This window comes from Thermothelomyces heterothallicus (assembly GCF_042370625.1).
Source record: "Thermothelomyces heterothallicus CBS 202.75 unplaced genomic scaffold P884_scaffold_8, whole genome shotgun sequence".
Lineage (NCBI taxonomy): Eukaryota > Fungi > Ascomycota > Sordariomycetes > Sordariales > Chaetomiaceae > Thermothelomyces > Thermothelomyces heterothallicus.
Window position 1 is genome coordinate 184142 of NW_027192569.1, and position 18678 is coordinate 202819.

Here is an 18678-nt window from a genome sequence, read left to right on the forward strand (position 1 = left end):
GCCCGCATCTTCAGCGCTCTGCTACATCCGAGAGGTCCGTGACGGCTGATATACTTCAGGGAATCGATCTTGACTGTCATTTGACATTTATTCTTCGGACCGACTCCCCTCATCTTCTTGTTACTGCTCATCACTTTCGCAGCCCAGTAGATGTCGTCTCTTGACCATTGCTCTCTCCCTCCAACACACCAAAGTATTTGCAAAAGAGGCGTCGTGCCTAACTTCCGGATGATGAAGTACTGCAAGCACGAACGTCGTGGAAGAATCGCAGATGGCAGCCCTCAAATGCCGGCGCTCGGCTGCCCCTTGCAGCTCTCCAAAGCAAAGTGGCTCAGCCAGGCCCGCGAGTCGTCAGGTTTAGGCTAAAGGAGGCACCGTCCGTCCACGCCCTGGACAAGGCCATTTCATCGAACGGCCCTCTTCCGGATCCCATTGCTGATCCCCAACCACAGCTTGAACATTTCCTTCCGTGCCGCTCCGCCTAATATATGACGGGCCCCCGCATCTATAGAGCTGCTTATCTCTTTCCCACGACGTCGGCTATATCCTTCCAATCAAGACTTCGGATCGTCGTCCGCGAGCGCCGGCAAACGAATTTCTCCAGTTACTTCCATGGCTTCTCCGCGCTTCCATCTGGAAATGATTGCTCATTCGGGACTACTAACGTGGCATCCGGCTGCCGGCTGGAGGAAGTTCTACGACAGAGGTTCAAAACGTCAACATTGGATGGGCCAACCATAGCCAGGCAAAAGCTGCTGACCGCAAGCGTTTTGCATCGCTCGGAGCGAAATCGCGTGGAGGAGCTTGGCTTTAATCTTTTGAGCTCCTGCTTCCCCGGATCCTTGCCACGATAGGAGGCTTCTTCGTCCATGACCCCGGCCGCGTTGTCGCCGTCGCGCCGTGGTACCTGCCTGACCGGCCTTCTTGGTTCGGCTTGGGTCGTTCCACAAACTTGCTCCGAATTGGTGATGTCCCTTTCCGGATTTGCGCGATCTGTGTGTGCAGGACACTACTTCGCACCATACCAGTAGCAGCCCAGGGCCCGGGTTGACAAGCCACCCCCCTCGAGGAGGGGTAGATCGATGCAGGGCCCTGGACGGGAACCTATATAATAGGCAAGCCCTCCTGGACCCGTGGCTTACCCGTAGCTCCGAGGTAGTCCGTCATAAGCGTCCCAGGGTTCGTCGCAGAGAGCAAGTCAGGTAATTTTGTTTGCTTGAGAGAAGAGGGAAAAATGCAGCTCATCCAGAGTGTTGCACGAGTGGCTGCCTTCCTGGGCCTCGGTATGAGCACCCCTTGACCCCTTTCATTGTCCCTTCTAATTATTCCGGGGGGATAATAAGAGGCGAGGTGGACTAACTCGGTGGTCTGACTTGCCAGCCCGGAGACAATTCGAGCCCGATTCATCCCCGTATGAGGACCCGGAAACCGGCCTGACGTTCGCCTCGTACACCAGCGACCGCGGTATCACGTTCCGCGTGGCCATTCCTGATCCCGTCCCTGAGGACAAGGTATTCGACACGCTCCTTCAGATTGTGGCGCCCAAGGAGCTCGGCTGGGTTGGCTGGGCCTGGGGCGGCTCCATGACGTACAACCCGCTCACTGTCGTCTGGGCGGACGGGGACAACGTCGTCCTGTCCTCACGGATTGCCTAGTACGTGTTTTTTCTCCGTTTACTCCTCCCGGGCCCCCTTCCCCGATTCCCCCGACCGGCGCCGGCGCGAGCACACAACAGAGTGACTGACCACCCCGACAGCGGCTACTTCAGCCCGCCCGAGAACCCTGACGCGCAGTACACTGTCTTGGAGACGGGAACGCACGTCAACGAGACGCACTTCCAGGTCACGGCCAAGTGCGCCGGCTGCTCGAGGTGGGGCGACGAAGACACGGGCTACACCGAGCTCGACCCGGCATATCAGACCACCTTCGCCTTTGCCTACTCGGAGACGCCTGTGGAGACCCCCAGCGACCCGGCTTCCAACTTTGGCATCCACGACAGCCTGGGACACCCGATCTACGACCTGGCTACGGCCCAGAATGCCAATTTTGACGAGGTGGTGGGAGCGCTTTAAGCACGGCTTCCTGGTCTAATTACCGACCTCGGAGGGTGCCGAGCCCTGTTTTTTCTATCGCGTGCAGAAAGATTCGGGCAGATGGGAGGTTGACATTTCAGACAAGGCAGCACTAAATATATCATGGCTTTGTGAACGTTGCATTCCTGTGTGCCGAACCTATAATTAATAGCTGTGGGCATGAGAATCGAGCCCTTACTAGCTGCTCGTTCGTGTGTGGCTTCTCCGTGGCCTAGTATAAAGGTTTGAGAAAGGTAAATCGAAGATACGAACCTAAGTACCTAGTGACGAGGAGCAAGAACGATATTTGTAAATTGCTGCCCGTATTAATTATATAATTACACAACCCCGCTACTGATCCCGTCCGCTTCTGAGCTCAGGAAATCATAGTCCAACACCAGCAAGCATGCCCTAGGTGGGGCTGAAAGGGAAAGGGAGCAGAAATCAAAAGGCTAGACAATGAGGCACTAGATTCCAGATGTTTGTGAGTCAAAAATCCGGGGACGTTGCCAAAATGGATCCTGGTAGTACGTGTGTTACAAGCAAAGGAGCCCAGTTATACACGTAAGTATTTTTCTTCGGGTTATATCGAACATGGAAGTAGACACTTCGTGCCCTGGTTCAGTCCGGGGGCCAGATTAAGTGCCCGTTACATTCTAGGGTACGTCGAGGGTGGACAAAGTGAGCGGGGGGATTGCAACGTCAACGTGCCCCAACAAGGGAGGGACATAATTACCTACCTAGGTACCTATTATCCATACCATGTCACAGTACATGCGTACATACATATTAATCACCCGGTGCTTCTGCTTGTCCGCTTCCCACCGCAACATTCCCGGATGCTCATTACACGAGGCAATCATCGCCCACTGTCTCTGCACCCCAAAGACAGTCAAGAAACCCCCTTCTAATACTCGCTCAACTTGCAGGAAGGAAGGGGCGAGATGTGGGAGATAGCAATCTCCAAGGCCGCCTGGCGCCTTCACTCCTTTTGCTTGATTTTAGCCCTGGGTTCGTTTGTTTGGGGGTAAGACTCCCTACTTCTCCGTGTGAAGGGGGGGCTGCCCTCCAAGACCGGTGCCGAAGGTGGCTCTCGGTTCACCATGTCTGTTTTCATTGATTGTTTGAATGTTTTGTTGTTGTTGTTGTTGTTGTTGTTGTTGTTTTATCCTTGTCCGAAACTAATAATAATTATTAACAACACATGGCTTTTCCCCCCCACACTTCTAGGTACAACGTCGGCGTCCTAGCCTCCGTGCTCGTCCACCCGGGCTTCGAGCATATACTGGGTGAGCCAGACGCGCCCCGGCGCGGACTGATCACGGCCGTCTACTATCTCGGCTCGTGGCTGAGCTACGTGTTGTTTGCACATCCCGCCGCCGACCGACTGGGCCGCCGCAACGCTGCTCTCGGCGGCATGTCGGTGATATGCCTCGGCCAGGGGCTTCAGACCGGCGCCGCCGGGCCGTACGCGCTCGCCATGGTCGTCGCCGGTCGCGTCATCGCCGGCATGGGGACGGCCGTCATCTCGACGAGCGTGCCGCTGTACCAGAGGTGAGAATCTCTCCCGCCGCGGGGCAGCCAAGTGCCGAATGGCATAATCAGGGGTAATTAGGTAATTAGTAGTAAGTAGGGATGCAGAACTTGTCTTCGCTAACGGTCATCACGGGGTGTCACGGGGTGTCACAGCGAGATATCACCGCCGGGGCAGCGTGGTCGATACGTCGTCATGAACCACGTCGGCTTCGTTGCCGGCCTCTCCTCAGGTTTCTGGTTCGTAACGCTGACCCCGTGCGCGGCCTTTCTGAGTAAATAATTAATTAGGGAGCTGTTCCTGACGAGACCCTAGGGTCGGATATGCCATGACGTTCTGGAACAACGACCGCGGGAGCGCGGTTGGTTGGCGGTTTTCTCTCGGGGCATCCTTTGTGCCGGCCTTGATCTTTGTCGCCGCCCTTCCGTTTATGCGCGAGTCGTAAGTCGAATTGTCTTTGATTAATTATCTCGCCCAGACCACGGAATTATATTAGAACAAGGAAAAATTCCAGAGGCACACTCGCTGACCAGGTCAACGTCTCGCCCGCTCCTTCGTCACCGGAGCAACAGGCCGCGCTGGCTGGTCGAGCACGGGAAGACCGAGGAGGCGCTCGAGACGCTGCGGTTCTACCGAGAAGGTTACTACGGCCCAGACGAGGAGGTCCGGGCGGAGCTGTCAGGCATCGAGCGCTCCGTTTCCGCGTTCCGGACCTCGGGCCTCACTTGGGTCTCGCTGTTCTCGGACGGCAGCCTCTCTGCGCGCATGTGGCGGGCGGCGCTCCTGCAGTTCCTGGCCCATCTCTGCGGCGCCACGGCCATGAAATACTACCTTCCCGCCCTGTTCCAGGCCCTGGGGTTCGGCCACCGCGTGTCCCTGCTTGCTGGCGGCATCGAGAGCACGCTCAAGACGGGATGCACCGTCGTCGACATGCTCCTCATCGACAGGGCAGGCCGTCGTCTCACTCTCATTGCCGGGGCCGGCGTCATGGCTTTTGCTTTACTGGTCGGTCTATTCTCCTTTTCTTAATTCTATCCCTATCTTTTCTTCATTCGGGGTTGAATGAATGGCTGACATGATCGGTCGCTCTCCAACTCCTAATTAACCATCCGCCCTCAACTCCAGATCAACGGCGCGCTCCCCCTGGCGTACCCCGACAACGTGAACAGAGCGGCCGACTACGTCTGTGTCGTCTTCATATTTGTCTACGCCCTAGGCTACAGCTTGGGCTTCGGCCCTGCTGCGTGGGTCTACGGCGCTGAGGTAACAAGAGCCCCCTGGAACCACGTCCACCCTCCTTTTTTTTTTTTTTTTTTGCTTTTCCGATGGGGATGCAGGGCTGCAATAATACATTTGGGTCGTCTTCTTCTCACACGAGACGTCAGGTCTTTCCTACTGCCGTCCGCGCCCGAGGGTTGAGTCTAGCCGCCTCCTGCGGCGCCTTGGCCGCCGTCATCGTTGCCCAGGTATGGCCGGTGGGCATCGCCAATCTCGGTTCCAGCATCTACTTCTTCTTCATGGCGGTCAACCTGATCAGTATACCCGTTATCTACCTGTTCTACCCGGAGACCAAAGGGCGGCCGCTGGAGGACATGGAGGAATTGTTTGGAGCCGGCTCGGGAGCCTCGTCCGACGACCTCCTCATCGGCCCAGGGGAGGACCACGCGCACCCCCGAGGGTCGCGCCCCTGACTGTCTCACAAAGTTTGTGGCCGCAGCGTTTGCCGGTAACCGGTGAAAATCCACCTTCATGCATGAACAGCGCCTTGAATAGGTACACACACTGAGAGGAGAGGTTCGCCCCGCGGTGGCGAAGTAGAAGCATTCGTCACCACCAAAGTGACAGTTAATATTTATTAGTGGACATGTACAACCCGCTTTCGGTATGGTTTTGATTGATTACTGTTACAGCATATGGCTGTCAGTGGGTCAGATCCGACTGACCCACCAACAGGGATGATGAGCCAGGGGTCATAGACATGTATTTAGACAGCATCCCCAAGTGCCTCTGGCACTTGGAAGAATCAACGCATCTTATCACCACTTCTGTAGACCGTACCAGTTGGTCCAGGAGTGCCGCCCACGGCGCGAATACCGCTGTGGTGTCGTATCTTGCAGCCAGTCCGAGCTGTAGTCATTTGCAGCCATCGAGCTGTAGCAATTACCTACTTAGCCTTTTGTGCGTTGTGCCTTCGGAACAGAGGCATGGCAATCATTTCCCGCGTGGTTCACAATGCCTCTTCAAGAATAAGGCCCGAGTGCTCCGACCTTTTCCAACGTCCCAAGGTTAAAGCGTGCTGTTACAAGATTGAGGCACTCGGAGGCCAGACTTGTCCGACCCACCACCAGGGATGACGGACCATGGTTCAACATGTACGTAGAGAGCACCCCAAAGGGGGTAGAGGCCCTAGTAATACTCACTCAGAGGTAGGAAGCCTCCACCAAGAACGCGACCGTGAACTTGGCGTGTCGGAGGACAGCGTCCCACATGATAGTCGAGTAAGCCTGTCGCCGGGGTGAGCACAGTTTTCGGAAATTGTGTATCCGATCATCGATGGGATTCTCCCGTCCCGCCACGTCGTAAAGAAGGAGGATTTATGAGAAAGGTGGGCTTACGTCGTTGGGAGTATGAATGTAGGGTGACGAGGTGTCCATCCGCTCGTCACACACATAGGCCGCCGCTGGTAATTAAGCCAAATATGTCAGCATTGCTCTCAGGGTAGCGTAGTTAATTAACTACCTGACTGTTTTTCCTTTTCTTTTTGTTGTCTCCGCTACAGGTGTGTATGTACGTACGCCTGTCTAAAGAGATGTGAAAAGTGGAAGAAAGGGGAACTTACGGAACCCGTTGGACCTCGCTGACGCATGATCCGAGCATCCGTATCCGCAGGTGTCGCTCGTAGTCGAGCCGACGTACGCGGTAGCCACGATCCGGGTATATGCGGTCAGGGCCGAGTCAACATAGTCAGTGTAGATGGACAGTTTCCCGCTGGGCGAATAGCCCGCCATGTCCTGGTTGACGACGGCGAGCACGCTCTTGCCGGCCGACTTGTAGTTGGAGAAGACGGCCTGTGAGCCGAGCAGGCCGCCTTCCTCGCCGGCGTAAAAATGGAACTCGAGAGTGTTCTTGGGCTTGAATCCGTCCTCGGCCAACACCCGAAGTGCCTCGAGGAGGACCACGACACCGGACCCGTTGTCGTCAGCGCCCGGTCCACGCGCTGTCGAGGACCCGCCGGTAGAGTCATAGTGCGCCGAGACGATGACTGCGTCGTCGGATCGCGTCAGATTCCAGTCAGCGTCGCTTTCTACTAATAGTGTTGACATGACTGTGTTTCTCTCTCTTCCTTTCTCTTCTCTTCGCTTTTATATTCCTCCCTCCCCCCCTCCCTCCCCCCTTCTTCGATGGAACATAATTATTAAATAATGGAAATGGGAGGAAGGTTGTCTTAATTAATAGTTCATACCTAGGTTTGACGTAGTGCCCGGAATTTTAGCAATGAGGGATGGCTGGTTGAAGGAGTGGGTGAACTGAGTCACGGTAATGGATGGATTGGCCGCGGCGACACTCTTGATGGTGTCGAACAGCCAGGTGCCGGCCTGGGTCCCGTACGAGCTTCTATAATAGCGGTTATAGAAGCTTGTTCATGTCGGATCGGAATCAGAATTGAGATCCCATTGTCAGCATGGCCAAAGTTCCCCCTAAATCTCTTTTTATCTTCCATTCCCCACCCCAGAGGCGTCCATCCAGATGCCTTCCCGATGGGAGAGTACCTACTCGGTCAAGGTCTTCAGCCAAGTCTTAGGATTCGTAGTCGAGACTGCTGCCACCAGTGGATTGGCCTCGGCCTGGTGGCTGACGCTGGACGGGTACGAGACAGCCAGTGCCGAGACGGTGTTGTTGCCGTTGCGGTAGTCGGGTGCTGATAGTGCGGCGAGCACTTCGGGGTCGGTGATGTCAGTTATGTCGACAAAGCCGATGCCCTTTGATTTGTAGTCTCGAATCTTCTGCTCTTCGCTTATCCACTGTCCGGCGTCTTCCGGGGATGTCTTGATGAGGCGCAACCCGGTCTTTGTTGCTCTCGACGACTCCGTGGTGGGCGCGGCGACTGCTGACCAAGCCAGGCTGGCCAGCAGGGCGAGAACAGATGGAGCAACCATGACTTCTGGCGGAACGTCGGTGTGTGTCTACGCCTAGGAAAGAAGGTAGGCAGGTAAGACGCCTTTGGCTTGTGCAGATGTCTGCTTTTCCTCACTTCACAACGAACAAGAGCAAACACACACAACTAAGGTAAATATATTAATTATTCATTATACAGCGTACGAATAATAATGCTCCTCGTCAACCTCTTAATATAAAAAATCATTACTGCACATACGTGATTACACCTCGGCCTTGGCCCGGCTACGTGGGGTCAACTCAAGGCCGAACAGCGCCCAAACCCGGCCACAGCGCACGATGCATACTCACAAGAACCTACTACCATCCTGAGGGTTTCGTACGCGCGTGATGGCCCATGTCTTACCTGTAGCATTTCGCCGGGGTCCACTTCCTGATGGAGAAGTTTGGGCGTTTGAGTGTCCCACGCACTACCTCGATCAGGCAGGTTCTAATATGCATACGCCCGTGGGTGCCGCTGCGCCTAGAGATCGACAGCTGCTAGATAACAGCCGTGGTGCTTGAAACTTGGACTTGCATCTAGTGCAACTGCCGAAAGCAGACTAGAGATGGTGACTTCTTCGATCTACCAGACGTGCGCAACCCACTAAATACTTCCTTCCTGTTTTTTTTTTCTACTATTTTTTTCTTTCCTTTCTCCTTTCTCTATTTCCTTTCTTGCTTGTCTCTTTGCTTTTTTCTTCTTTCTCCGCCCTTTTTTTTGGCCCTAGGAAATGGAGGCAGGACTGAGTTAAGCTCATGCACTCTAATTAGGTACCAACCTGTACATACAGTACACTCATCGTGAAAATGTAAAAAATGGCAGCTGGCAACGCCCTGCCCCTCTCCCACTCTCTCAGGAGAGTGTAATTCGTCGAGCACACAAAATAAAAACAACGAACCAGGAACCAGCATATTTACACACATGTTCCAGTCGTAACATAGATAGCTGATAATTAGAACAGATCACATGGATCCCGGATCTGTACCTAGGTTGTCATGAGTCACTGGCATTAATCATGGAATACGAGTCCGTCAAAGCTTCAAGCCGGCAAAGCACTGGGGAGGCAAAGCACTGGGGAGGCAAAGCACTGGGGAGGCACAGTCGAGAAGATCCAAGACCTTGGCTGTCCAAGACTGAAGTGACCATATTGGCAGTTGAGACAAGTTAAATACTACGGTACCCAGAAGGTGTGGGGTCGGGTCGTCCGCATAGGTAAGGTGATTACCGTAGTCACGCAGTTCTAATCTGGCAGGCCCCTAGTATATGAAGAGTCGCCTCGGGTGTCCGAGACCGAAGCAAATGTAAAATAATAATAATAATAATAGTAATAATTAAATTGTTCTTTAAAAAATTAAAAAAAAGCCGTAATACCACTCTGCTTTCCCACACCAGGCTTAATTGGACAAAATACCTATGCAAGCGAAGGTCAAGCAGTGTAGAGTTCAACGGCATCGAAGATCTGTAAGAGAAGAATTGCCCCGAGCGGGGGACTTGTTAGGGACTGCTCACCGGATGCCGTGTAAAAAAAAAAAAAAAAAAAAAAAAAAAAAAGGGGGGGGGGGGGGGTGGGAGGAGAAAAAGGGGCGACGACTTACAAAGTTGGGGCTCAGGAAGCCATCTCCATCGCTGCCGGAGACGGAACTGATTGTGATGGTGTTGGCGCCAGCCACGAGCGTGCCGGCGGGGATGTTGACGGTATAGATCTCGCCGTAGCCGCGGTAGGCGCCGCGCGTCACGCCGCGGCTGTCGATCTTGGTCGGGGCGGCCGGGACGGGGCCGGACCAGCCGTTGACCGTCGCCTGGGGGCGGCTCCCCGCGAAGCTGAGGGTCGTGGCGATGCGCAGGGTGGCGGCCCCCGGGGCGCTGGCCAGGTTGAACTTGATGGTCACCGGGTTGTTCACCGACTTGAAGACGGCCATGGGGAAGTCGGACAGCGTCGAGCTGCCCACCGTGTAGGTCAGGGGGCCCCAGCTGTCCATGCGGCCGTCGCTCGGGTGCATGCGGAGGAACTTGTCGGCGTTGCGGAACCCGGTCGGCTGGCCGTCGTACTCGCCGATCTGGAAGAGCGTCTTGCGGGAGGTGTTGAAGTTGCCGGCAATGTCCTGCCTGGTCGTTTGGCCCGCGGACACGGTGACGGTGGTCGTGGCGATCTTGAACTCGGTCTGGTAGAGCACCATGCTGTACGTGCCGGGCTTCATCAGCGGCGAGGTGAAGGCGCCGCCGGACGACGTCTTGGCCCAGTACTGCGCATTGCTGTTGTACCAGTGCACCACCCCCTCCATCCCGCTCTGCACGCCGCTCGCGGTCCCCTGCACGGTCCCGCGGCCGGAGGCGGGCACGTACCCGGTGACCGAGACCTCGCCGAACCACGAGACGTCCAGGTTCTTCACGCTGGGGATACCGGAGCGCGAGAACTGCATGGCGTACGGTCCGTGAAGCCCCATGCGGAACGCCTCGGTCTGCACGTGGCCGCTGTTCATGTAGTTGTACAGGTTGGTCGAATCCCCCGCGTTGTTCGAGTCGATGTCGCGGAAGAACGGGCCGCCGGAGGACGACTCCTGCTGCGGCGTCATGATGCAGACGTGGATCAGGTCGCTGCCGCCGTACACGCAGTGCGAGTCCTCGTCGATGAACCGTGTCGACGAGTAAAACTTGGACCTGGTCTGCCCGTTGACGATGAAGACGTCGGACCCCTCGACCGTCGCGCTGGCGCCGCTCGTGTTGGAGACCTCGCCGTACGGGTACTCGCTGGGCAGTATGTCGGGCAGCAGACGGGCGATGAAGCGCAGCTCGCCGACCGACGGCTCGGCGGTGATGTAGGTGGCCATGTAGATGATGCTCTCACCCTCCCGGACCACCATGTAGTGCGTCAGCGTCGACGTCACACATGTCACCTTGATGTACCGGGACGATCCGCTGATCTGGCTGACCGAGACGGTGGCCGACCCGAGCCCGGAACCGATGTGGGTTCCGGTTTTGGAGTACTGGAGCTCGGTGCCGCGATACTTGATCGAGTTGATGTCGCAGCTCGACTTGCTCACCGAGAAGACCAGCGGGTTGGCGGAGCCGGCATCGATGACATAGTTGTCGCCGGACGAGGTGTATCCGAACGCACTGAGGACCCCCGGCGCGAAGACGGAGGCCGACAGGACCAAGAGACGGACGACAGATCGGAGTTCCATATTAAGAGTCCTCAGATCAAGCCCAGATACGGAAGTATCAAAGATCAGTGATCTACACGAGACGGGCTTGGCCTGGGGGAAACGCCATCCTGACCAGAAATGCTTTGCTCGGGCATGGCGTATATTAACGTTATCCAGGCCCGCTAACTAATGAGGGGGAGGCACTGGTCGGCTGACGGAACCATCCGCCTTCTCAAACCTCGTTTACAGCTCAGGAGAGAGCACTGCCGTTCCAATAACAGCGACACTATGCGATTGGCGGAATTGGACCCGACTTCCGGGATCTCGAGTCGTGGCTCGCCGGTCGAGGTAGTATCCAGCCGAGTGCGGGCCGTCCAACGGAACCCCTAAGTTGTTTTAGGTATTGCCAAGACGGCGATTGAGGTGCCGTCCGGGTCCGTTTACGCCGAGACTCGTCAACCAGAAAGGGGCTAGGAGAAGGGTCCCAAGGTTGACGTCGCTTAGACCCTAGTTCCCGAGCTCATTGAGACGAAAGGGAAACAGGGGCAAGCGGACCGCCCCTCCCTCTATCCACTCTCGCTGGTCGATGGGTTTGTTCAAGAATACCGTTGCGGGCTTGGTGTTGAGATCCATCCAGCCTTGTAAGCTGAGCAGTACTCGATGGGCAGCTTCAAGCCAGCTTGTGTGTAGATAGATACTCAAGAGACAGCTGATGTCTTCAGCCATCAACATCTATCAAGATGAATAAGCAGCAGCTCGAGTTCGCAACGGTAAAGGCGACTCATTTGGTCAATGTTGTCATCGCCTCGAACCAGTCAATCTACCATTTCCATGTCATGGGATAACAGCCGTTGGATTCACAAGACTCGCCTGGGAAATAGCAGCGGATTTGCGGAGAGACCAGCCGTGAGCTGCACAGCCCAGGTTTGCCCGACAACCCATGAACTGCGCTCGGCCTCTTATCATCTTCGCCCCATTGCTGACGCGTCAAGTCAGGCGTTGGCGCGGGGGGCGTTCCATGCGCACTGCTGGGGGGAAGACAGGCCTCAAGAGCAGCCGGCACCAGTGTTCCATACCCCTCAAAGGAAGGCCTTAAGAAATTGCTGGATCATTTATCTTTCGATGCCCACTATCACCCAAGCCCAGCCGACGCACCGTGGTATCCGCAGGAATTGGCGCAGCCTCAGCGCCGTGTAGAATTTGTGGAGTGCAATAATCGTGACACCGTTCTACCGAACGCCCATCTTTGATATTTCCATCCTTCTTTCGCCGCGGCTTATGGCGACGGTCGGACCAAACCGGCCGACAAGGAAACTGAGAGCTTTTGCCACTTTCCCGTCTTCATCCAACCCCTGGAATCGCCCGCACATTTATCTGAGGCGGCGGGCCTCGCGCTCGGATTCGAGAAGAACCAGAATATCGTCCTCGCGAACTGGGCACACGTCCAAATTAGTCGCCATTCGGTCAGCCCCCCCAACGGGGGGGGGGGGGGGGGGGAGGAGCTCGGCGGGGCATACCGGGACCCTTCACGTTCCTAATGATGGAACGGGTGGTGTCGTCCATGAACTCAACGCGCACCTGGGTGACGCCACCACGAGAACCTATATTCAAACACACACATAATTAGCACCAGGCGCAAACTAACCAACGGCCCGTATCCTCGCGGGGTAACCCATACCGGTTCTGCCAAGGACTCGGGTGACCTTGACGAGCTTGACTGGAGCCTTCGAGGAATCCATTTTCGCGACTGATCGATTGCTCTGGCGGGTGGGAGAATCGAGATCCGAATCGTGATGCAGAGGGTTGCGGAGTTGCGAAATTTCACCCAGATACAATTGTGCGGAGCCAAAATCGCAGGGCTGCAGGAAATTTTTATTTCCGGTCCGGTCCAGACTCCATCGTCGGATGCGAGCCCAAAAATTGTGGGGTAAGACCTAACCGAAGAAACATGGTGTGGCAATGCGTGGGGCTCAAGTAATCGTACTTACTGTAATCCGTATACCAAGTTCCGTCGACAGTAACGATCAGTCGCAAACATCAGTCAGCCTTCCTGGGGATTGTAATGCATGTTGGGATTTGTAGATGGCTCTTTCACGGGGCGGCACATCCGCTGAGATATTTGTTCAACTGAGAGGATTTGGGTACAGTTCGTACTCTGGAACCTCCCGGATAATGTCTGTATGGCGAAACCCAGAATCAGGCCTTTGAGAAGATCTTGAGCCTGTCACCACTTCTGATCCTGACGTACTCGTGCGCTGGACATTGACTGCTTGACACCGATCTCGTGTCTCTTATCCAGAACGCCTATTTCGAGCCGAGATATCTGGCGCTTGACCGTACTCTGACTAACGTCGAACCGATTGTCCCACGCGTGCAAAGTCGTCCCATCGTGGAGACCAAGAGAAGGTGACGTGAAATTCCGACGATTGTTAAGACCCCCGTTCGGCAAGGCGGCAGGGAATCGCCAAGCCTAAACTTTGGCGTGCGTTGGGCTCCCGCCGCCTGGAAACAACTGTAGCCGGGGATACGGCCACCACATGAGGACATGCTTGTACATTCCTAAAGACACGCGAATCCTCTCCACCTCTCCAAATCCGCACGATGGACTTTGAACAACCGCCGCAAACCAGAGATCCACAGCGAGGGCTGGTGGCGCCCGATTCAGGACGCAAAGTGTTTGCTCACTACCTCGTGCGAGCGACCGCAGTGCCCTTCTCGATACCCACGCATGGCTGCTGATGACGCACCATAATGTCTAGGTCGGCCTTACTTGCGACCAGCCGCTGGAGCGCTGGGTTCAAGACATTGCTGCAGCTCAGCGGGCTGGTATAGATGGGTTTGCGCTCAACATCGGTCCTTCGGACCCCTGGAACTGCACGCAGCTCGACCATGCTTACAGGGCAGCCGAACGCAGCGGAGGTTTCTCTCTGTTCATTTCGTTCGAGTGAGTTCTTCTTAAGAGACGAGCGTGAGCTAGCCTCGAATCTTTCCGATATGCTTCTGACTGTCGCCGGGATAGCATGGCGGCTGGGAGCTGGTCAGTGCCTCACGTGGTTAGCCTGATCATGCGATACCGGGGATCGTCTGCGCAGATGAAGGTAGAGGGAAGACCTCTTGTGTCGACCTTCGAAGGTCCCGACTGGGCCCCCAACTGGCCGACCGTGCGTCGCGAGACGGGTGGCATATGTCTCATACCAGACTGGTCTAGTCTAGGCCCGCACGGGGTCGGCCAGCGGCTAGATCTGATCGATGGTGCCTGTGAGTCGACCGCACTGGACCACACGCGTGGCAACGATACTGAGAAATGCAAAAGTCTCCTGGGACGCCTGGCCCAAGCCGGGACAATCCAAGATGACTCTCGTCGAGGACCTTTTGTACATGAAGAGCCTCCAAGGGAAGAAGTACATGATGGGCGTTAGCCCATGGTTCTACACAGGCAAGTATTAAAGCTTGTTGTTTACCTTTTTTTTTTTTTTTTCATCAACTAATTGCACCGAGGTCTAGATCTGCCCGAGTGGAATAAGAATTGGTACTGCTCGAGCGAGTCTCTCTGGCATGATCGTTGGCAGCAGGTCCTTGATCTCATGCCTGACTTTGTCCAGATCATTACTTGTATGCAGGGCAAAGCTCTGGCCTCGCACATGCTGTTCCTTCCCGGCTCTTCGAGATACTGATGGTAAAGACATGAAGGGAACGACTTTGGCGAATCTAGTTACATCTGTGACCCTGCGCCTGCGCAAGTGGTCAAGGGAGCGGAAACGTACGTTTCTGGGCATTCCCACGCAGCTTTCAGGGCGGTTCTGCCCTATTTGATCGCTGCATACAAGTCCGGATCTACCAAGATCGATTGGCACGGACCGGAAACCGCGATCGCTTGGTACCGCACCAGTCCGGTCCAGACACACAATCACCATGGTGGGCTTCTGCGACCTTGTACATACTGAGCCTTGGCTCCTACGACACGGGAACTAAACATCATTCCCAGGAACCGTTTGGGGCCAAGGGGGGACAATTTCGGCTACACATGGCGCCAAAGACGTGGTATCGGTCATGGCGGTAACCAAGGGGTCTGCATGTATCACCGTCGCCGTCGGCGATTTGTGCAGGCTAACATTTGAGACATCGAGCCATAAACGCGTCTCATACTTTGAGCTACCATTCGACCGCCACACCACGGGCCCTGTATCGCTCGTCCTGAATGGAAGAAAAACGATAGGGCCGGAAATCCGGCGCTGGCATGGCGACGGGAAGGCGAGTTGACGATCTATATTTCGCGACATTCTTGAAGGAATGCTGACCGCCATGCTCTGTAGGCTTCGCTCAATGCTGTTGCCATCCAAGTCTGAAGCACATCTAAATTAGTAGTCACCGAAACATCGGCCGAGCAGACTCGAGGGTCTTGAGGAAGAAGAGCGTGAAAGAGGGTTGCTGACCCTCTTCGGCCCTCCTTGCCTCGTTTCCCGTAAGAACCTTACTGCTGGATGGGTGATGAGACAGAATCTTGACGGGAGAGTGCGGACTACTCCGTATCATCCGAAGTAATGACGTCGTGCCTCGTGTTATTATGGGCTTAAACCCTGTTCATCGGTCAATCTCGGCGATCCATTTCCGAGCTTTGCTACAGTCAAGTGAGCAAGGGACTAACGTTAACGTCAGTTCTTAGGTGACCTGACCAAACCCCTTGTACTTGAGCTGACCAAACCCCCTGTTAAGCGAGCTTAAGCGAGCTCGCTTAAGCTAACCTAACCAATATCCTAAAAAATAGAGAATTAATTCTAAATCAATTCTAAATTAATTTTATTATAAGTTATATAATCTTACCTAATATATAATTTACTAAGTTTTTAAAGCTTTATTTTAGAACTATAATATACTAGCCTTATAACAACTATAGATAAGCATACAATGTTTTATTTAACTACCTTAAGGGAAGAAAGAGGAAAAAGTAAGTATAGGTACCAAAAGGGGTTCCATTTCCTAATATAGGGGGTATATATATACTCCGGTTAGGGCCCGGTTAGGTGTTAGGTTAGAGCCTAACCGGGTCCTAAACGCGTGCCCTACGAACGCCTTACGAACGTATATAGGTCCGGTCCGAAACCAGGCGTAGCCCGTTATCGATTAGCCTAGGTGGAGCCTGGGCCTGTAATATACCCTCCCTCTTTTTCTAGTCGGATGCTCGGGTAGGTCTGCTTGGTATTACCGTGGTGACGGGTCCTACGTGTGCTAGTGGTCTATATATATGGTCTGGCTTTGTTTAGGTCCTATATAGGTCCTAGTCTTTGTTTTAATATTATATAGGTCCTAGCCTTTATTCGAGTCTGAAGTAGGGCCTAGTCTTTGTTCGGGTCCTATATATACTCCTCTAGCCCTACTCCCTAAACGTGTATAAATTCCTCCTCTCCCTCCCTCCGACTCCTACTTCTTCTCTTTTTATAACCTATAAATCCCTCCCTACCTATACTTAACTATATACTATCCTACTACCTATACTTATATTATACCTAATTTTTTTTTTATTTAGAATGTCTACTACTATTAGCTTACTTAGTAGTAATAGTAGTAGCTACTATCCTAGTAGTAATAAGAATAAAGATCGTAATATAAGTTTTCCCTTTTATTTTCCTAACTATAGCTACTATATATATATACTAGGTCCCTATTAACCGCCTAAATTTTAGTATAAGAACTAGAACATTTCCCTTAGTAGGTTTACTATTAAGGACGACTCCTCTAATAAGGAGTTTAAACTCCTACCTAAGAAGATATAGTATTATCTTAATTATATTTATTATATTCTAAGTAGTAATAATATTATATATATCCCTAGTTATAGTATATCCTATATAATATACTATTCTACCTATAATCCTTACGTTTAAGACCCGTAATTATAGGTAAATAATCTATATTTATATATAAATATCCATAAGATTATATACTATTATAATAAAGGTATAGCCCTAGAGACTCCCCCTTAGCTAAAGACTATAAACCATAGTATATATAAGGTAGTCCTTATACCTATATTTACTACCTTAGTATATTCCTTTATTATGATTATAGAGGCTATATAGGCTAACTATTCCCCTACCTAGCTCGCTTTCTCCCCTACCTAGGCCGCTAACTCCTATCGCTATAGTAACGACTATACTATAGTTATACTCCCCTATACCCCCTCCTACCGTAGTAATGCCCTCTCTACCGCCTCTAACCCTGCCCCTGCCTTATAAGCTACTAGGTAGCTTATATACTATGCTATAGCGTAAAATAACAATATATTACACCAGATATAGCATATAAATAAGAATATATTAACCTTAGTCAATATTAATATTACCCTTATTACCTATGTCTTAGGTATACCTTCGCCTATATCCTAGGCCTATTATACTACCACCGTATACCTTATACCTGTCCCTATTAACTTTAACCGCGCCTATGCCCGGTATCACGATGTGGCCACATAAGGCGACCCGACAAGGCACACGGAACCAATCAGGAACCACAAGACCTAAGGACCAATCAGAAAGTGATCGTAGTGATCGTACTTCGATCAAGGCAAGCACCCAAACAATGATCAAAGGATCGTAGTAGCGATCATACGATCGGAATCTAAGGGGGAACACTTAGGAATAAGGGAACCAGACAAGTATATTAGATAGCTAGTCACTCGTTCTAGTAGACTCTAGAGTTCACTAGTAATAGTAACTTCCCTATAATCACAGTACTTATACCAAGTATCGCTAACTACTATAAGAGACAACTATAGTATTATTATAAACCTTTTAGCTTTACCAAATCCCTTAGACGACCTATACGTTTGTTCCGCTTAACCTACCTTCGTCTAAACCCTTTTAAAAGAAGTCTAAGTTAGGTTCGTTATATATTACTATCACTCCCTTTGTTCTATCATGGTTTAGAACGGAGGTGACTTTGACCTTGATATTGATATAGCTACTAACGTCACGGCTAAATAACTGCTTGCCTAGCTTAGTTAGCTCTAGTAGCGAATCTAGGAGTTAGACTAGAGAGACAAGGCTACTCAAGCTTAAATCAAGGAACTCGAGAATAGTGAAAAGCACTTACAGAAATTGGTTAACGAGGCTTACGCCAAAATCAAGGCGCTTAAGACTACCAAAGCAAGCTATATTAAGATCAAACTACCTAGCAAGTATAGAGGAACTAAGGAGGACCTTGTAGAGTTTTTAACAAACCTCTAATCCTACTTCCGGCTCAATGATGACAAGTTTCCGGACGACAAAGCCAAAGTCCTCTACGTAGCTATGAGACTAGAGGGCAAGGCACTTAGATAGTTCGAACCTATATAGAATAACTATCTTACTAAGGAAGACGAGGATGACCGAGACGCCTTTATATAGGTAGTCTTTCGATCCTACGACCGTTTCGAAGAAGAGCTTCGGAAGGTCTTTAACGATAAAGACGAGAAGATTTATACCTAAGAAAGGCTTGCTAATCTCCGATAGACCAAGTTAGTAGCCTCCTATATTATATAGTTTAGATAGGATATACTCAAGTCTTAGCTTAATAATAAGGCGTTAATGTAACTATTTTATAATGGCCTAAAGGAAAAGGTCAAAGACAAGCTATATAAGTATAACCGGCCTGAAACTCTAGACAAATATATCGTATAGGCTATTAAAATCAACGATCGGCTCTATATATAGGAATAGTAGAAACAAGGTCGAATGAATAGAACCATAGTTAAGGCTAACGATAAGAAAAAGCGAGCGTATATTAGTACCTTGT

At 52.3% G+C, this 18678-nt stretch overlaps 6 protein-coding genes across 6 annotated transcripts; 3 read left to right on the forward strand and 3 right to left on the reverse strand.

Annotated features, from left to right (window-relative positions):
• Positions 1–1234: 1234 nt before the first annotated feature.
• On the forward strand, positions 1235–2072 carry P884DRAFT_298869 (uncharacterized protein; the record flags this gene model as incomplete). Its single annotated transcript, XM_069444650.1, has 3 exons — positions 1235–1283; positions 1381–1654; positions 1757–2072. 3 exons carry the CDS (start codon positions 1235–1237, stop codon positions 2070–2072), a joined length of 639 nt encoding a protein of 212 aa, XP_069298392.1.
• A 944-nt stretch (positions 2073–3016) lies between these two features.
• Positions 3017–5699, forward strand: P884DRAFT_323189 (general substrate transporter; the record flags this gene model as incomplete). Its single annotated transcript, XM_069445438.1, has 7 exons — positions 3017–3099; positions 3303–3626; positions 3762–3845; positions 3922–4047; positions 4179–4611; positions 4732–4869; positions 4992–5699. The coding sequence occupies 7 exons, from the start codon at positions 3017–3019 to the stop codon at positions 5295–5297; spliced, it is 1494 nt and encodes a 497-aa protein (XP_069298393.1). The 3' UTR covers positions 5298–5699.
• On the reverse strand, positions 5644–7763 carry P884DRAFT_241256 (uncharacterized protein; the record flags this gene model as incomplete). The annotated part of the gene is made up of 5 exons (XM_069440210.1): positions 5644–6110; positions 6222–6286; positions 6446–6868; positions 7070–7242; positions 7381–7763. The coding sequence occupies 5 exons, from the start codon at positions 7761–7763 to the stop codon at positions 6027–6029; spliced, it is 1128 nt and encodes a 375-aa protein (XP_069298394.1). The 3' UTR covers positions 5644–6026.
• Positions 7764–9191: 1428 nt separating this feature from the next.
• On the reverse strand, positions 9192–10947 carry P884DRAFT_197722 (polysaccharide lyase family 4 protein; the record flags this gene model as incomplete). The annotated part of the gene is made up of 2 exons (XM_069438087.1): positions 9192–9224; positions 9361–10947. 2 exons carry the CDS (start codon positions 10945–10947, stop codon positions 9192–9194), a joined length of 1620 nt encoding a protein of 539 aa, XP_069298395.1.
• A 1343-nt stretch (positions 10948–12290) lies between these two features.
• P884DRAFT_166409 (40S ribosomal protein eS28) lies at positions 12291–12647 on the reverse strand (the record flags this gene model as incomplete). Its single annotated transcript, XM_069437281.1, has 3 exons — positions 12291–12340; positions 12426–12509; positions 12587–12647. Coding segments are annotated over 3 exons (195 nt in total), but the record flags the coding sequence as incomplete, so codon positions are not given.
• A 654-nt stretch (positions 12648–13301) lies between these two features.
• On the forward strand, positions 13302–15625 carry P884DRAFT_258280 (glycoside hydrolase family 71 protein). Its single transcript, XM_069441217.1, has 8 exons — positions 13302–13599; positions 13668–13852; positions 13928–14166; positions 14222–14344; positions 14413–14520; positions 14599–14823; positions 14894–15159; positions 15222–15625. Exons 1-8 carry the CDS (start codon positions 13510–13512, stop codon positions 15252–15254), a joined length of 1269 nt encoding a protein of 422 aa, XP_069298397.1. The 5' UTR covers positions 13302–13509; the 3' UTR covers positions 15255–15625.
• The last annotated feature ends 3053 nt before the right edge of the window (positions 15626–18678 follow it).